Below are 17,384 nucleotides of genomic sequence, written 5' to 3'. Positions count from 1 at the left end.
ACAATTACGGCTGCTTGTAACAGTGTATTCTACATATTAAAATGCCTTCAGTGTAAATAAATTTTCCTCGATTTCTTTGAAGATGACCTGAAAACTATTCGCCCTTTTTTGGCAATACATAAACAAGGCCTGGAATATAAATATAATATTTTTTAAATTTATTTAAGAGAGAGAGTCAGCTGGAGTACTGTGTCCACTTCTGGATGCCACACTTTAGAAAGGATGTGGCCAAATTGGAGAGTCCAGAGAAGAGCAACAAAAATTATAAAAGGTGTAGAATATTTGGCCTGTGAGGAAAAGTTTTAAAATAAACTGGGCATGTTTAGTCTTGAGAGAGACGACAAAGAGGGACCTGGTAAGTCTTAAGATATGTTAAGGATTGTTGTGACCAGGACTGTTGTTCTCCATGTCCTCAGAAGTCAGGACAAGAAGTAATGAGCTTAATGTGCATCAGGGGAGTTTTAGATTAGATATTGGAAAAACTTTTGAACTATAAGAATAGTATAAGCCCTGAAATAGGCTTCCAAGGGAGGTTGTGGAATCCCCATCATTGGAGGTTTTTAAGAACAGGTTAGACAGCCTCCTATCAGGGATGGTCTAGGTTTACTTGGTCCTTCTCAGCACAGAAGTCTGAACTTGATGACCTCTTGTAGTCCCTTCCAGCCGTACATTTCTATGATTCTGTGCTTTAGTGTAGAATTACTCATTAAGACGCTGTGAATTAAACGGCCTGCATGTGAAGCTATGATTCAAATGGAAAAGCCCTTCTTACGAGAGCTCACTCACTGAGCAAAATTCTCACACAGGTGCTCTGTGATTGAGGAATGGCAGCATAGCTCGTGGATTTAGGAGAATGTAGACTAGTTCATGTTTGTCCAAATTTCAGAAGACACAAAACCATTACAGACTTGCTGTTGTGCAGGAGAATTAGTTACACACCCTTCCTCCACCTAGCTTTTGCTGATGTCAAGAGTATTTTTTCCTTTTGTTATTCCCAGGGCTTTAAGTGTCCTATTCTGCTAGGTGAGATTACTTGCAGTCATTAGAAAGTAAATTTGTGCAAGGGACATGTACTATATAATATATTTTTGCAATACTTCAAGTTGTTCCATGATTTTACTGAATAGTGTCATTTATGACTAGTCAATAAGTAACTTAATTGTTAATTTACTGATAGAATATTATGGTATTTGTCTTGATTTGATTAAGTTAGAGCAAGAGGAAAAAAGTATTTATAGCCTAGATATTTTCTTTTTCTGGATGAGTTAGAACTTTTAGAGTAAACAATTTAAGTATATATTTAGGGAGTGTGAGCCATTTGTTTAGATTGTGAAAGTGTACCAACCAAAGTCCAGCATTCAGGCAGTCTTTGTACCTTGCTGCTGTCGGCATTACTAACATTATGTAGAGGAATTCTTCATGAACATTCTAAAATTTGAAGGGAACTCCATAAATGTGTTCTACCTTAATTTTATATGTAAAGTTTTATTATGTCGTGAATAGAAGAGATAACGCTTGGATTTAGATTTGTAATGAGTCCTCTCCATAGCAAATGTTGCATTTGTGTGTATTTTTTCCGGCTAAATTGTTTAAGTGATAATCAGTTTTTCAGTATGTTGTAACATACCAGTCCCTTACGTGGAGCCACTCTAAGAATCTTCACTTTTACTGTAAAAAGAAAAGGAGTACTTGTGGCACCTTAGAGACTAACAAATTTATTAGAGCATAAGCTTTCGTGAGCTACAGCTCACTTGAAGTGAGCTGTAGCTCACGAAAGCTTATGCTCTAATAAATTTGTTAGTCTCTAAGGTGCCACAAGTACTCCTTTTCTTTTTGCAAATACAGACTAACACGGCTGCTACTCTGAAACTTTTACTGTAGTTTGTCTAAGGCCTAGAGCTAGTAATGATTGTTGTAGTCATGTTCTTTAAACATTGCCACACTTCTTACAGTTTATTGTCTAATATGAGATAACAAAATCAGCCATCCTTATATGTGAAAAGAAAAAAATAAATGCTTACAGGTTGTGTGCAACAAGGAAAGAGTCTGTTACTACTGAACTCTTTCCTCCTTTCCCAGCCCCGAATGCTGAAAAAAAATTCTTCCTTCTGTTCCTCAATTCCTGTCCCATTTACTGTCAGTCTTTGACTGCTGTTTTCTGTCCTCCAAAGAAAAGAATTTCCACACCAATTCTTCAGGTCTAGTGATCTCTGCTCTGTTAATGTAATATTATGCATTTATGGAAGAAAACTCTTGAATGCCTTTTATTTAATTCTACAAAGTAAATTTTCTATCACAAAACCTTTTTTCAGTTAAAATGTTGATTGATTAATGTTGGATGTTATGCATGTACAATAACTTTTTGTTGTTCCTTCCTTCCTTCCTTCTCCCCCATCCCCACTGTTTGTACAGGCTCTTCAAAGTAACTTGAAGTACTCCCTCTTGCCAAGACGTCTGATTATCAGTAAGAGATTATCTCAGTGTTTACATCCAGCTTTACCTAGTGGAGTGCATTTAAAAGCACTAGAGACCTATGAAATCATCTTTAAAATTATTGGGACAAAATGGCTTGCCAAAGACTTATTCCTCTACAGGTAACTTGCTCTTTGAAAACTCAGACTTAAAATTTCATAATAGATTATTTTTTAAAATGACAAAATCTTTCTTTCTTCTTTTTTTAAAGCTCTGGCTTGTTTCCACTGCTAGCAAATGCAGCAATGTCAGTGAGGCCTATTCTCCTTGGTCTGTATGAGAAATATTTTCTTCCTCTGCAGAAGTCCCTCTTGCCAAGTCTTCAAGCCTTTGTAATTGGACTGCTGCCTGGTTTGGAGGAGGGGTCGGAAATTTATGACAGGTGGATTGCTTATTTTACTTTAGAAACATAAAATGCAATACTCAATCACTTCCCTATTTATTGAATTTTATTTATTTATTTATTTTTGAAGGAACCCATATCTAGAAATCCTCATCCAGATGGAGGATGTCTAATGCAGGGCTACTGGGGGATGGGTAGGGAAGGGAAAAATACTAGAAGTTGGAAGGGAATGGAGGAAAGACAGATGCATGAAATGCAAGGGGAAGTAAGGGAGACAAGAAATACAAGGATAAAAAGAAATTGTATAGTTAAACTTTGGGGGGAAAGTTGCATTAAATCAAATTGAGTCATGCACTATATTTAGAAAGCAACACAGCTCTCCTTTCAAAATTTCTGAATACTTATCTTTACCTTTCAAATCTGTAATGGGGCATTGAGGAGATCTTTTGACAAACTAAACTAAGCCTGTGTTTTTTGCACTCTTTAAATCTTTTGATAAAGAGGAATTCCTGTTTTCTGTACATATATCTAGATTGCAAGCATTCTATATTAGAAGATCACCTTGTGGTCCTGGCTGCACTAGTAAATGTACCACTTCTAAAACTCGCTATCAAAAATGCCTTTTTCACCCAAAGCCCCTTAATGCAGTATTGAAAATGATGACCAGCTGGTGTGGTCAGGTTCAACAAAGTTCAACTCATTTTGTAGCAATGCATGCAAGATACCTGGTTGAAGAGGTCCTGTTGCAGTACACTTAGTCGTTAGGCTTTTAGTTATGTAATGATTGTACTTCCATCAAGTAATAGCTGTAACAAAACTATTTTGCAACAACCTGTTGCAGGAATTGCGCCACTAGATAACTTTCATTATATTTCACTGAATACCCTCTCTACATAGACAGTGACTAAATATGTTTGTAATATACAGTACATGTGTTTTCCAGATCGATGCATTCTGTTCTCCTTCCCAAGAAATGGTGGAATTGAGTTTAGTTGTAATTGTCTGTTTTGACAAAAGATGTTTTGTTTAGCTTCATGTAATGTTTCTTTGTAAAAGTCTCAAGTCATGAAGGCGTAGAAAAAGCTTTATTTACATTGACAGTTAGCATCTATTGTTATGAGTGAACAAGAATAAGCTGCATTTGTTTAGTTTCTGGTAAATAGCTTTCAATTGCTGAATTACGGCTGTTAGGCAGATGGATAAGTATAAGTGTTGCTGCCTCTTCAACTGCTGCATGAAAAAGTGAGTTTAAAGTGTAAGTGTGTGTGTGTGTGTGTGTGTGTGTGTGTGTTAGATTGGTTTATACATTCTGTCATATTACCTTAAGGTGGCTGAAATTTAACCATTAAGTGCAGCAATACTGTGAAAAGCAACTTTGCAAAAAGATATCATGTGATCCCATATTTGTGTCCATTTTATGATTTAAAACTCAGTCTGCTCAATTTACATGTACAGATGTGTGGGGTTATTTTCCAACTGCACCCCCAGTAAGCTGATGCTAGAATCTGAAAGTCAATTTAGGTTCTTTTTGGCTTGGACATCAGCAGTAATGCATCTTCTACAATCAGAATGTAGTTAATAATTCTGCTGTGTATAAACTAGAATAGCAGCTCACATACTCATAGCTATATTGGTTGTGCAAGATTAGCAGTTTTTGTGAGTGAAAATTATGTGGTCATTTAAGTAAGCTAACTGAATGTACACTAGAATCAGGTTTCTTAAGGAAAGGTGCTTCTCTTTTACATGGTTGCTTGTTAGGGTGGAACCAAGCTTTATATTCTACATGCAATTTTGTTGCAGACAATTGGAAATTAAAGCTGGAAGAAGCTTCACACAGTTCAGGGCAACTGCATCTGTATTTCCCCTCTATGGTCCAGCAGGGCATACCCTTAGCTTTCAGCTCCCCAGCCATTGCCTCTCTTGGGTAGAGACACATACATACCTTTCTTTCTGAGTAAGGGATTTCCACACTTCAGTCCCCTGACTTTACTGTGAAATCCTCCACAAAAGACTCCCTAAGCAGGCTTCTTTTGCCTTCTCTTCAGAGACGATACACTGTGTAATTGTCACAGATATAAGGTTCCACGCAGCTCTTTCTAAGCAAGAATGTTTTAGTCTTAAGGTAAAAGCATTACAGAGAGAACTAATTTAAAACAATTTAAAAAAAATCTACACAAATGTTAATAAACTTACTAGAGATCCCTCATCCCAACTCCAACATATGCCCCTGCAGTCCTTCAAAATCCCACATTGGATGTTCCTGTGGTTTCAAGACCATAACATCCTTTTGCCCAGAACAAGAACCCTCATGAGACTACGAGGCACTCATCCAATTTGGGCCTTTTGAAGAGACTACAAATAGGTTGTCAGCCAGACAATGGATTTCTGGTCAAGGCAAAGCTTCAAAAGGATGGACTCGGAGGCGGGTCACTTGCATTCCCCTCACCTCAAGTATTTGCTAGGAAATCTACTTCAGGCTTACTGTCCCAAAAGTTGAAGTTCTTACTACTATTCAAAGATTTCATTAGTCAAGTCTCTGAGAGAAGTGGCATACAATTCCACAATAACATATAAACAATTGCCTTTTTAATACAATGGACCCCTAAAGCATTAAACTTAATTCAGAAAGGGTTAATTTAATTCAGTAAAGTTTATCTTTATTCTATAAGGTTTGTCCAGAATATTGTCCTATCTGTCACAAGGCTTTCACATGCTACTTTTCCTTCCTCAGGCAAAGGGATCCGATGATCCTGCAATCTTTTGGGCTAAACTCTGCATAATTATCACTAAGTTTTTAGATGTTTAAAATAATATTTTAAATATAGCTACTATAGGTATTGAACCTGGTCACCTAATATGTTGTATTAAAGTGTATACTGTACAAATTTCATAACAACCGATGAAAAGTTAAAGTATGTATATTGCATTAGTGCAGAGGTGCGCTATTGAGCAAACACTGAAATGCATGGATGTTTCACTGAAACAAAGTGACTTAACAAACAGCTAAAAATAATCATTCTGTGCAAGTCCTTTCAGTCTAACTGGTTCAGGAATTAGCTACCAAAAACTACTGCATTATTTACTGTCAAGTTACAGTTTGTGTGACATTTATGCAAAACGTGTAGTTGCTGGAGAAGTTGCCAAAGTGGGCAGACTAACGTTGTTCCATTGAGTGTGCATGATGGTAAAAGATTTGTTACAGCACTTGCCATTATGGCAAAATCATCTTGGAAAGGGAGGAAAATAGAAATTCAAATAAAGGGAGGTAATTGGAAATGGACATTAAAAAAGCTACAGGGTATTAACAAACTGAAAGCATTGCACTTGAATTCAGTGACAGAATTCAATGGAATTAACATTATATTTTACATGGAAAGGTAAATCTTATAATATTATTTCCTTTTTTTTTTATTTTACACACAGAACAGATGCTTTGCTTGTGAAGCTGTCTGTACTAACAGGCCAAGAAGTGTTCTATGCTGCTATCTGGGGGAGTGTTCTGGTCAGCCCTTCTATAAGACTTCCTGCTTCTCTGTTTGTTGTTAGTCATATCAACAGAGAGTTGTCTGGAAAACAGCAGAAGTACATGCTGGGAACTGATTATAATCTCACAGTAAGTTCATTATGTGGCTAGTGGAATATTCTCAACGACCATAATGCTAACGCAAACTCGAAAACAGTATCCTTCTCAGTACAAATTAAAGTCCCAAGCTTTAAAGAGCATCAGTAAGAGAATGAAATGTCTAATTCAAAATTTGCTCAATGAGTGGAGAATCTCAACTGAAGTGGTAATAATGAAAAATAATTCTTGCAAACTTTGATCGATATGTAGTATGGCAAATGGGTAATTTAAAAACATGGTCAGTGATACCAATAAGGAATGAATGGTGTTGCCTTGTTACAGTAAAACTAATTTAACCCTGTTTAGTTGTATTGCAGTAGTGCTCAAAGACTTCAATCAGAATTGAGGCCCTATTGTGTTAGGAATTGTATACAAACAGTTCAAAATCGGTATCCATTTTATACTCTATAAAAAACTAAAAAGGGGAGGTGGAGTGAGATCCAGTGTATTTTCACTTAGTGAAAAGACTGTCTTCTGCAACCACTAATATTAGCTGCCTACCCTATTGCAGTCATCCAGAAGTGCTTGGGAGAAGAAGATTTGGAGACTCTCATCATTCTTGGCTCCAGAAAATAGGACAAAAATTTGAAAAATAGGAAATGAGTAGAGAAGCGGTGCGTGGGGGAGTGAACTACCTAAGGGTGGCATGTCCTTGATAATTTTTAACCAAACTCCTTTACAACACCAGCATTTCTGAACTCACCTTGGGCTGCAATTTCTTTGGTTACAAGAATATTAAATACAGCATTAAGGATTTGACATGGTCTAAATCAGAAAAGACAAGAAATGAAAAATAAAGCTGACATGACCATCTTTGCTTACTCCATTTTGCCTTTAGGAATGGAATGTCAAACTCTGTCATTGTACATCAGACACAGCGTTTAAGATTTTCATGGTTTTTTTTAACTTTAACACTCTGCACCTTTTGACATTATTTAAAATAACATGCAACTAAACGAAACAGCAGTAAACCAACAAAAGAACTCCAGTATCTATTGTCTTGTATTTAATTTCCTTTCTTGAAATTGAAAAATGTTTCATAGGTTTTAAATCACCTATCTTTTTACCAGAAATACTGGAATAACCGTAACTAATTATCAGACAGGATGTGTTGTCTCAAGATGCAGCTATTAAAAAAATCAGAGTTATCATTGGCAGGCAGCAGATATTCAAAATTGTGGCCTACCCAGATATGTAGAAATGCTAATAATGATATATGAAACAGTACGAAGCTGAATGCATTTTTATGTTCTCCTATTTGTGGAAAGTTTTTTAAATATATAGATTTCAATGCCTTTCAAGTGTCACTGTGCCTCAGTGGGTCACAGCTGAAGATGCCAGATGCAGGGCAAACTGTTGTGAAATTACCCAATAATCGTACTGTTGCCAATCCTTTGGAATCTAATATCTAAAGGTTTATTTATAAGAGAAAAGAAAGAGGAGAGAGTTCAAATGGTCAAAGGAATCAAATACATACACTCATTGCAAAGTTCTTGGATCGGGTTTGAAGCAGTGATGGAATGAACTGCTGGTTTATAATGTCTCTGGTAACATCCAAAAGATTGTAAGGTCCTCAGTCCATTGATTAGAATGCTCCTTTTAACGTAAGTCCATAGTCAGAGATCAGAGCAGGAAAGAGGCAAAATAGAGATGCTTCCAGGGCCTTTTATACTTTCTCCCATGTGGAGGGAAAACTCTCAGTCTTATGCTATGTCTACACTATGGACTTTGTGGCTCAGGTGTAGCAGTACACCTGTGCTGCTGTAAGGTCTCCTGTGTAGTAGCTCTTTGCCAACAGCAGAGAGCTCTCCTGCCAGCATAATTAAACCACCACCCCCAACGAGCGGCATTGGCCATGTTAGCAGGAGAGCCTCTCCTGCCGACGTAGCGCTGTCCACCCCAGCACTTTTGCCACAGAAACTTCTGTCGGTCAGGGCAGTGCTTTTTTCACACCTCTGACTGACAAAAGTTTTACCGACAAAACTGGTAGTCTAGCAAACCCTTAGTTTGTAGAAAAGTACAGGAACAAAATGGAGTCCAGAGTCACGTGAGCAAGTCCATGCTGTTGTATGCTGTGATGAGTCATACCAGGATCATTACCCATATTGAAGGTCCATTGTGCAGGGATAAGCTTCTTCCATGGCCCATTGTGTTTGTTGATGGGCCATCAACTTGAATGGTCAATTCACACTGTGCTAGCTAGATTAAGTGTAAACTAAGTAAGATAGATATCACAAGAGCAAACCCATTTGAAATACAGGTATGTAGTCAATACTCATAACTTCAGATGATATATGCATACAAACATGATAATCATATTCAGCAAATCATAACTTTTCCATTGACACTTTACATCAGGGGTGGCCAACCTGTGCGGAGCCACATGTGGCTCTTCAGAAGTTAATATGCGGCTCCTTGTATAGGCACCAACTCCGGGGATGGAGCTACAGGCACCAACTTTCCAGTGTGCCAGGTGATGCTCACTGCTCAACCCCTGGCTCTGCCCCAGGCCCTGCCTCCACTCCACCCCCTCCCCTGAACCTGCTATGCCCTTGCTCCTCTCCCCCACCCCGCCCTCAGAGCCTCCTGCATGCCACAAAACAGCTGATCGGGAGGTGCAGGGAAGGAGGGGGAAGGCATTGATCAGTGGGGCTGCCAGTGGGTGGGAGGCGCTGGGTGTGGGGGGTAGGGAGAGCTGATGGGGGGCTGCTGATGTATTACTGTGGCTCTTTGCCAATGTATGTTGGTAAATTCTGGCCCCTTCTCAGACTCAGGTTGGCCACCCCTGCTTTACATGATATACTTTGTATAGGATTTGTTGCAATTGGATAACTGTGGCAGCAATAATGATATACATGCTCACATTTTAATCATATAATATCACACCAAGTAAAGGTACTGATGTTGGTATTCCTATAAGAAGATAAAATTAAAGCATTTAATAGCTATCAACAATATTTATAACTTTATAACCATTTATTTATATTTATTTCTCACATTATAGGTAAAATCTTTGCATGTGTCAGTATTGGATTCAAATGTTCTTGTGCAACGAAACACTTTGGAAGTGCTTCTCTTCTTTTTCCCATTTTATACATCTTTGGTAAGAGCATTATTTGAATGTCATTATGATTACTTTTTATTGGAGGAAGAATAAGATCTTACTGAGGAAAGATTTTTGTAGGATCCTATATAATCTAGATACTCCTGTGAATACACACCAGTTATTTTCTCTTTCTAAAGATATGTCTGCATGGCCAAGAGAAACCAAAACAGCCCTTCAGAAGCAAGTCTCAGAGCTCAGTTCTACAGACTTGACTTCATGGAACTTTACGCTTTGACCCTAAAAATAACCACATAGACATTTTGGCTTGGGCTGGACTTTGGGTTCTGAAGCCTCGGGAGGGGAGCGGGTTTCAGATACTGAGCTCCAGCCCAGGCTGGAACATCTATGTGGCTATTTTTGGTGCCACAGCATGAGGTCCACAAGCACAAATCTGTAGACCCGGGCTCTGAGACTTGCTGATGCAGGCTTGTGGGGGGATTTTGTTTGTTCCCTTTCTTCCCCTCCCTATATAGACAGAGCCTTGGAGTCTAATCCTGCACCATTTGCAGTCAATAGTTTGGCCATGGACTTCAGCAGGGTCAGGCATCCACTTTGTTTCCCCAAAAGTCCCACGTAGTCGTTACCAAGGCTTGATGTCTTAATTGTCTAAATGATCACACAATTTTAAAGGAAGACTTCAGTGGATCAATTTCTACTGAGATTTTAAATTGTAGATTGTTGATGGTTTGTCCCTGTTCTCCTTTAGTAGGCTAAATCTATTAACATATCTTTGTCAGTACTATATCTGATACTGTTAGCCATTAGAAATTATTTAATTATGAATTTTACAGTTCACCAACAGCTAAGTTGTCTTTATTCTTTGTCTAGGACTACAATGAAAGCACTATTCCACTGCTTAGGTCTGATGTAATCCATATTCTCTCAGCAGCTACACAGACACTTTTGAGGAGAGACATGTCACTAAATAGAAGATTATATGCGTGGTTGCTAGGTACTGTGCAATATGTGGTGACATTCAGTTTAAATATCTAATTTTGTATTTTGTCCACTACATTTGAATATACTTTTCCAGAGATGATTAACATAAGTTTCTTCATTCTGTTCATAAACGACAACTCTTTTGCAATTGAGAATTCTATTAAGGAAATATTATTTCAGATGATTAAATAAATTCTGCCTTCTTAAATCTTAGTGTCTAACAAATGCTTGATATCCCTCATCACAGTTCAGTCTCGGAATGTCTATAACAAGTTTGGGGGATAACTTTAGTCAGAGAGCAAACATCCCTGAATTTGAAGCAGAAATGATTGTTCTTTGTAATCTGTAAATCTTGATTTACATTCCATAGCATTTAAGAGTATCTACAACAATTCTGTACAGATGCAATTCTTAAACTGTAGTATGTGAGCTGCAGTCAAGTGGAACAAAGGTTGCTTTAAAGTAGAGAATCAGAATCAAAATCTTATCCCAATTACAATTACAAAAACATAGTTTGAGCATAACATAGTTATGTAACTATGTTACATAGTAACAAACTGATAACAATAATTACCAAGTTAGTCTTCCATTTATAAGACATCTTAATACCAGGCTGGCTTGGTTGTCTATCCTCTCCATCTGAGGAGAGATTAATAAAATAGGGACTTTTCATCTTGGAAAAGAGACAACTAAGGGGGGAAATGCTGGAGGTCTACTAAATTATCACTGGTGTGGAGAAAGTAAATAAGGAAGTGTTATTTACTCCTTCTCATAACACAAGAACTAGAGGTCACCAAATTAATTTAATAGGAAGCAGGTTTAAAACAAACAAGAGGAAGTATTTCTTCACACAATGCATAGTCAACCTGTGGAACTCCTTGCCAGAGGATGTTGTGAAGGCCAAGACTATAGCAGGGTTCAAAAAAAGAGCTAGATAAATTCATGGAGGATAAGTCCATCAATGGCTATTAGTTAGGATGTGCAGGAATGGTTTCCCTAGCCTCTGTTTGCCAGAAGCTGGGAATGGGCAACAGTGGATAGATCACTTCATGATTACTTGTTCTGGTCATCTCCTCTGGGGCACCTGGCATTGGCCACTGTTGGAAGACAGATACTGGGCTAGATGGTTCTTATTGCCAGTGCAATGCTCTGTCCTGCAGAGAACTGATGTTGGATCTAGAGTTTCAGTCATAACTCACAAGGCTGTCAGGGTTTTGGGAGAGGCACAGAAAATTGCATGACGAAATCTTGGCCCTGGTGCAGTCAGTAGTAATACTCCCATTGATATCATGGAGCCAGAATTCCATCCAGTTGCTTATTCTCTGTGGGGAGAGAGGAGGCGACAACTTTGATAGATCCCCCCTTTAGAGCCTATCTCTATCTTTCACTTCCAGAAGGGTGCGTCAGGCTGACACTATTTCAAGGGTTGAGAGAGATTTGATTAGCTGTTGATGATGGTGATACATGTATTACCATAATGCCTAGAAATCCTAGTCCTTGACCAGGATCCCATTGTGCTAAGCACTGGACAAAGACAACTAAAAGATGGTGCCCGCTCCAAGCAGCTTACAATCTAAGTTTAAAGCAAGAGACAACAGATGGATATAGACAGAGAGAGGGTGGGAGAACCAGGAAACAATGAGACAATATTGGTTAGCATGATACACAAAAAACTTGATGATGGCTGTGATGCTGGAGTGCTGAGATCGATGTGTAGGTATCACAGAAAAGGAGACTTTTAAGGGTTTTTTTTAAAGGATGTCAGTGAGACAGTTTTGCAGATGTTTATGGGGACTTCCTCCCGAGTATCATGGAATGTGGGAGAAGGCATAAAGGTGCTTGTTTTGAAAAATTTTAACTAATGGGCAATGGAGTCTGGCATCACAGAGTAATTGGAGGCAGGAGTTTACATCTCAGTAGCGAATGTCTGGGACAGGCCATGAAGGGCCTTGAAAGTGAGGACAAGTGGCTTATGTTTGATGCGCTAGAGGAGAGGGAGCCCAGTGAAGGGATGCAAAAAGAGAGGTCATGTGATCAAAACAACCAGCAGGGAAAATGATCTTTGCAGCAACTTTCTAAGTGAATCCGAGTGGGGCAAGATTGCATTTGTTCAGGCCAAAGAGAAGAAGGTTGCAGTAATAGACTTGAGAGCCTGCACAAGAGTTTTAGCTGTGTGGATGGATAGGAAAATATTTCAGATGTTATGCAGAAAAATCTGCATGATTCAGTCATAGCCTGTATTAAAGGACCTAGAAAGAGGCCCAAGCTGCAGATGACACACAGGTTACTTGGTGGTTGTCCTCCACGTAAGCACACTTTTTTTTTTTTTTTGCAGTCTTCAGCCTAGACTGGAGCATAAACTACATCTTGGACAAATTCAGGTTAAAATGAATATTATTGCTTGTTTTATGGTATGTATGTTACATCAGTATTTTCTGTACTCGTGTTGTTTTTATTTAATTTGTAGGTTCTGATATTAAAGGCGGTCCTCTTGCTCCAGATTCTGCAGCTTTTGAAGATCATGCCCTCTATTTTTTTGGAAAATATTCCAAAGATCTTTTAGTTGAGGTTAGTATTTATTCTACGTAACTTTTATATGCTATGTTCAACCTCAGAACAAACTGCCTTTCAACTTGTTCACTGTATGTCCTTCATGGCCTCTCTTCCTGAAGCATAACAGATGGGAGGAGATCGTTATTCTGTATTCATTTGACAGGAAGTCTGAACTCATGTTGTGCTGTTTTGTTCCATTTTATGGGCCTGCGATGTAAATTAAATCTAATGAAAACTGCCAGTTCCATCTTCGCTAGCCTACCTGAATTACTAAAAACAAATCCTGTTTATTCCAAATTTTCTTGCGTATGTATTAAATAAACTGAAAATTTCCTTGATTATCTGAATTTATTCTGCCCCCATTCTGTTTCAATAATCAACGTTTGGCACCTAGTGCAAGAATCAAGACCTAAAATTATTAATAAAATGATAGTATCTCTCTTTAGTAGTTGTCACATTTTGGTGTTTTCTTTTCTTTTAACAGGCTTTGATTGAAATATTGCATCAGAAGTTCTCAGAGCCTTCCTTAGAAGATCATGCATATCTGAAACCTTTCCGTATTCTAATTAGTCTCCTTGACAAACCTGAAATAGGTAATATTAAATATTACTACTGACACAACTGCTAAGAACTGCTATACTATAGTGATGACATGATATATAGAAGGCTTTCTGCTAATCACCTCCAAATGGTGCAGTCCCTCCTCTACCCCAGGTTCCAGTCCCTGGGTCCTACATGGCAGACTAACCATCCATTTCAGCCTCAATATTCTGCTCTACTCCACACCCAGGGGCTACTTTCTACCGTCCTGTCACTGGTCAGACCTTCTCTTTGGTCTTTGCCTGCTTCTGGTCGCAGCCCCTTTTCCAGGCTTCATACCTCCCTCTGGCTGTTAGGAAAGCAACAAGTTCTTATCCCTCCCTGGTCACCTGCCTTATCTCATTTATCTTTGTTTTTTGGGCAACTCTCCTCTTTCTGTACAGTGTCTTTCCCAACCTTTGGCTGTCCCTGGCAAGCCTCCTCCCTAGGCCCCTATAAAGAGACTCCCAGGCCCATTTTGCTCCTCCAGAGTCTCCCCTGACTGATCTGCATATCCTGTTTCCTGCAGCAGTCATGTCTTCAGTCTGTCATGTGCTCAAAAGATCCACAGTCCTATAATGCAAACGGTCAGTGCCTCACCCATAAAGGGCCAGCACATCCTCCTACACTATTCAGATGCCAAGATTACATACTTGATTTTCTGTATGTACCAATATTTTGTAAAACCTACTCAGAAGTATTTACTGTACTTGAACATGTGACAGACATAAGAAGCTTATGAGTAACTTGTGGTTATTTGAAACTTGTGTACTCTTTGGCAACTTGTTGCTTCTGAGATTTGTTTTCTCTGTGAAGGAATCTCGTGCCTGTAAACCATCTCCTGTAGTAAACGACGTTTTTTTAATGCTGTGCAAGAAACTGGGCATGGTAACCCTGCTTATGAAGATTTTATCACAGTATCTGTATATACCATGAATGAATAATTCACGTTCTGAGCTTATAAATATTTAACTGACAGTGGCTTAAATTCTTTAGAATTTGTCTGGAGGATTCTCCTATTTCATGGATGGAGGAAAATAGCTTTCTGTTTGCCTCTCTCAATGCATTTGCCCCATTGTTCTTTACAAATTCATCAAAACGTCAGACAGCATTTATGTGAAAAACCAGGATGCACGTGTACTGTCCTTTACAGAGTGAAAAATTTCTTGTACAGATTTTGTTCAAGGCACTCAGTTCAGTGTTCATTTGTCTACAGAGGAAGCAAACTTCTTGAGTGAAAGTAACAATTCCTTCAGATGCTTAGTTATATGTGACAGTATGCTTGCTTTTCTTGTCCAGGCATGACTTTCTTTTAGACACGTAACACAGATTTCTTTTTAAAGGGTGCTTTCTTGCTTAAGAAATATTTGTATGATATAAGTTGTTACACTTAGAGCCTTTTGTTATGTATAAGCACTGTTTGGTGTATGGATTTTATTTTATTTTTTTAAATTTCTGAGCAGGAAAACACTGTTACACAAAAGTATTGGATTAATCAAATAGTTTATATCCTAGTGTAGAAAAGAGGTATTAAGCTATAATCCAGGAGCAAAAGCTGTCCTGCATTCATCTAAACCACAAAATTAGAAATATTCCTATTTCTGTAGTACACAAAAAAGTACTAAAAAGCTTCTTGATAAGCTTCTTATAAGTCAATGTGAATTGGACACTTGATTTCAAAATCAATATATTGCAAAGATACTTACTATGCAACAAAGCATAACTTAGAGAATGTTTTTCTTCAAGGCAGTGTGGGCTAGTGGATAGAGCACTAGACTGCCACTCAGGAGACCTGGGTTCTGTTCCTGGCTCATGGGCCTGTTGGGTATTATGGACAAGTCACTTCATCTATCTGTGCCTCAGTTTCTCCATCTATACAGTGGAAATAATGATGCTGAACTCCCTTGTGAAGTCCCTTGAGATTTATGAACAAAAAGCACTATATAAGCTGTGACCAGGGTCCCAGTGGGGGGCCAGCTGAGGTCACTCAATTAGGGTGAACTGCAAAGAATGGGGCAGACAATCCCCCAAAAACTGGTGGATATTCCAATACTTAAATTTACCTAACCAGCATAAAACAGCTGCTTTATTACCTTACTGGTTTCTCAGAAGTCCAAAACAACACAGTTCCCTTAAAGTGATCCAGCCTCAGGCTTCCATCCAGGTACCTAAGTCAAATACGCTGATTTCTGAAAATCTTATTTGATCATATAAAAGAAAAGGTTCTACCAATCCCAAAGGATCGGACACATTACCTCCCAGGTTATTGAATATTCCAGATCTTACCCAAATACACACTACAGCTAATTCTTATTAACTAAACTAAAATTTATTAAGCAATGAGAGTATGGTTAAAAGATCAATATACATACAGACATAAGTTCAATTCATAGAGGTGCAGATTCATAGCAGAGATGTTTCAGAGTAGCAGCCATGTTAGTCTGTATTCGCAAAAAGAAAAGGAGTACTTGTGGCACCTTAGAGACTAACAAATTTATTAGAGCATAAGCTTTCGTGAGCTACAGCTCACTTCGTCGGATGCATCCGATGAAGTGAGCTGTAGCTCACGAAAGCTTATGCTCTAATAAATTTGTTAGTCTCTAAGGTGCCACAAGTACTCCTTTTCTTATAGCAGAGATGCTGAGCTTTTTTAGTTGCAAAGAGTTCTTTCAAAAATAGTCCATAGGTTATAGACCAGTGTCCAAATATCATATTCAGGGTGATGAACGGGATCAGGACCCAAGGATCTTTTTACACAATTTCATGTCCTTTTTGACAAGTTGGAGTTCCTCTGGGAACAAAAGGTAATTAGCAGGACTTTGAAGGAGATCCTTCCCTGGTACTTAGCTATATAAATTAACATAAGGCAATTTGCTTGTTCCTCCACCATTCACAGATGACTTGCTATACATTTCAAAGAGAGATGAATACAGAGATATCCCATGTTTACAATTCATTTAAATGCCAGGATGTTCTTTTGATCTCTGTATTAAGAGTACAGCATTAACAGGGACTGTTGATTTACATTGTTGACACTATTCATTTATATGTAAATACACAAAAATTCAAATATTATCTCCCCACATGTCTTTTGAGGGTTATTTATTTTGAAGGTTGTTTAACCCTTTCTATAAGCGTGAAGTAGTACTCCTATGCAGCCTCTTTAGGTTCATGGCTGGGCCTCAGATGTGCTGTTAGCACTATGGATTTGCTTTTCAAAACCACAGAGCACCCACAATTCCAGTTAAAGTCAATGGGAAGTACAGTTGCCAGATGTTCTGAAAATCAGGACCTCCTTAGTGTATTTCTGATCCTTTTTTCATTGATAGGCTTTTTCTTTCTCTTCTCCATGTATTAACCTGTGTGATCCTACCAACTGTTCAAATTTCCATGCATGGAGTTGAAGACTTCATTGTCATGCCAGCATATTAAACTGGCAGTGGGAACCCCCTGAATCTGGACTCTGGAATTTGACTGCACAATTGTCATTTGAGACATGCACATTGTATATTAAATAGGTCATTAGCACACATTTATATAAATGTCTGAAGTGATTTAAAAACAGTACAGGCATTTATTAAGTAACTACCTTGTGATCTTTTGAAGTGAAATATGGAATAAACAGCCCAACTTTTCAAGCAACTTCACAAAAAATTGTAAAATTCTGGCAATCTCACATTCTATTAAGATGTACAGAACTAAATTATTTAATACACACACTTTTGATCTCACAAGTGGAATCTGGATAGTAGTTTAAAATGTCATAGAAA

General features: G+C 38.2%; 1 protein-coding gene across 5 annotated transcripts in view; it reads left to right on the top strand.

Annotated features, from left to right (window-relative positions):
- The window catches only part of DOP1B (DOP1 leucine zipper like protein B), an 88,357-nt gene that overhangs the window by 21,146 nt on the left and 49,827 nt on the right, over positions 1-17,384 (top strand). For 3 of the 5 annotated variants that reach the window (XR_006278739.1, XM_038403955.2, XM_043507648.1), the window contains exons 3-9: positions 2,413-2,594; positions 2,684-2,854; positions 6,239-6,428; positions 9,442-9,540; positions 10,372-10,495; positions 12,950-13,050; positions 13,520-13,628. Coding sequence is in view for 4 of the 5 variants with exons in the window: in XM_038403955.2 (XP_038259883.1) it covers positions 2,413-2,594; positions 2,684-2,854; positions 6,239-6,428; positions 9,442-9,540; positions 10,372-10,495; positions 12,950-13,050; positions 13,520-13,628 (976 nt within the window). In the remaining variant the exon portion in view is untranslated. Of the gene's footprint in view, positions 1-2,412; positions 2,595-2,683; positions 2,855-6,238; positions 6,429-9,441; positions 9,541-10,371; positions 10,496-12,835; positions 12,894-12,949; positions 13,051-13,519; positions 13,629-17,384 lie in introns of those variants that run through there. The other 2 variants (XM_043507653.1, XM_043507655.1) reach the window with 2 other exon arrangements.

This window comes from Dermochelys coriacea, chromosome 1 (genome assembly GCF_009764565.3).
Source record: "Dermochelys coriacea isolate rDerCor1 chromosome 1, rDerCor1.pri.v4, whole genome shotgun sequence".
Taxonomy (NCBI): Eukaryota; Metazoa; Chordata; order Testudines; family Dermochelyidae; genus Dermochelys; species Dermochelys coriacea.
Note: the sequence above shows the minus strand (reverse complement) of the source record. Positions and strands in the feature narration are given on the sequence as shown.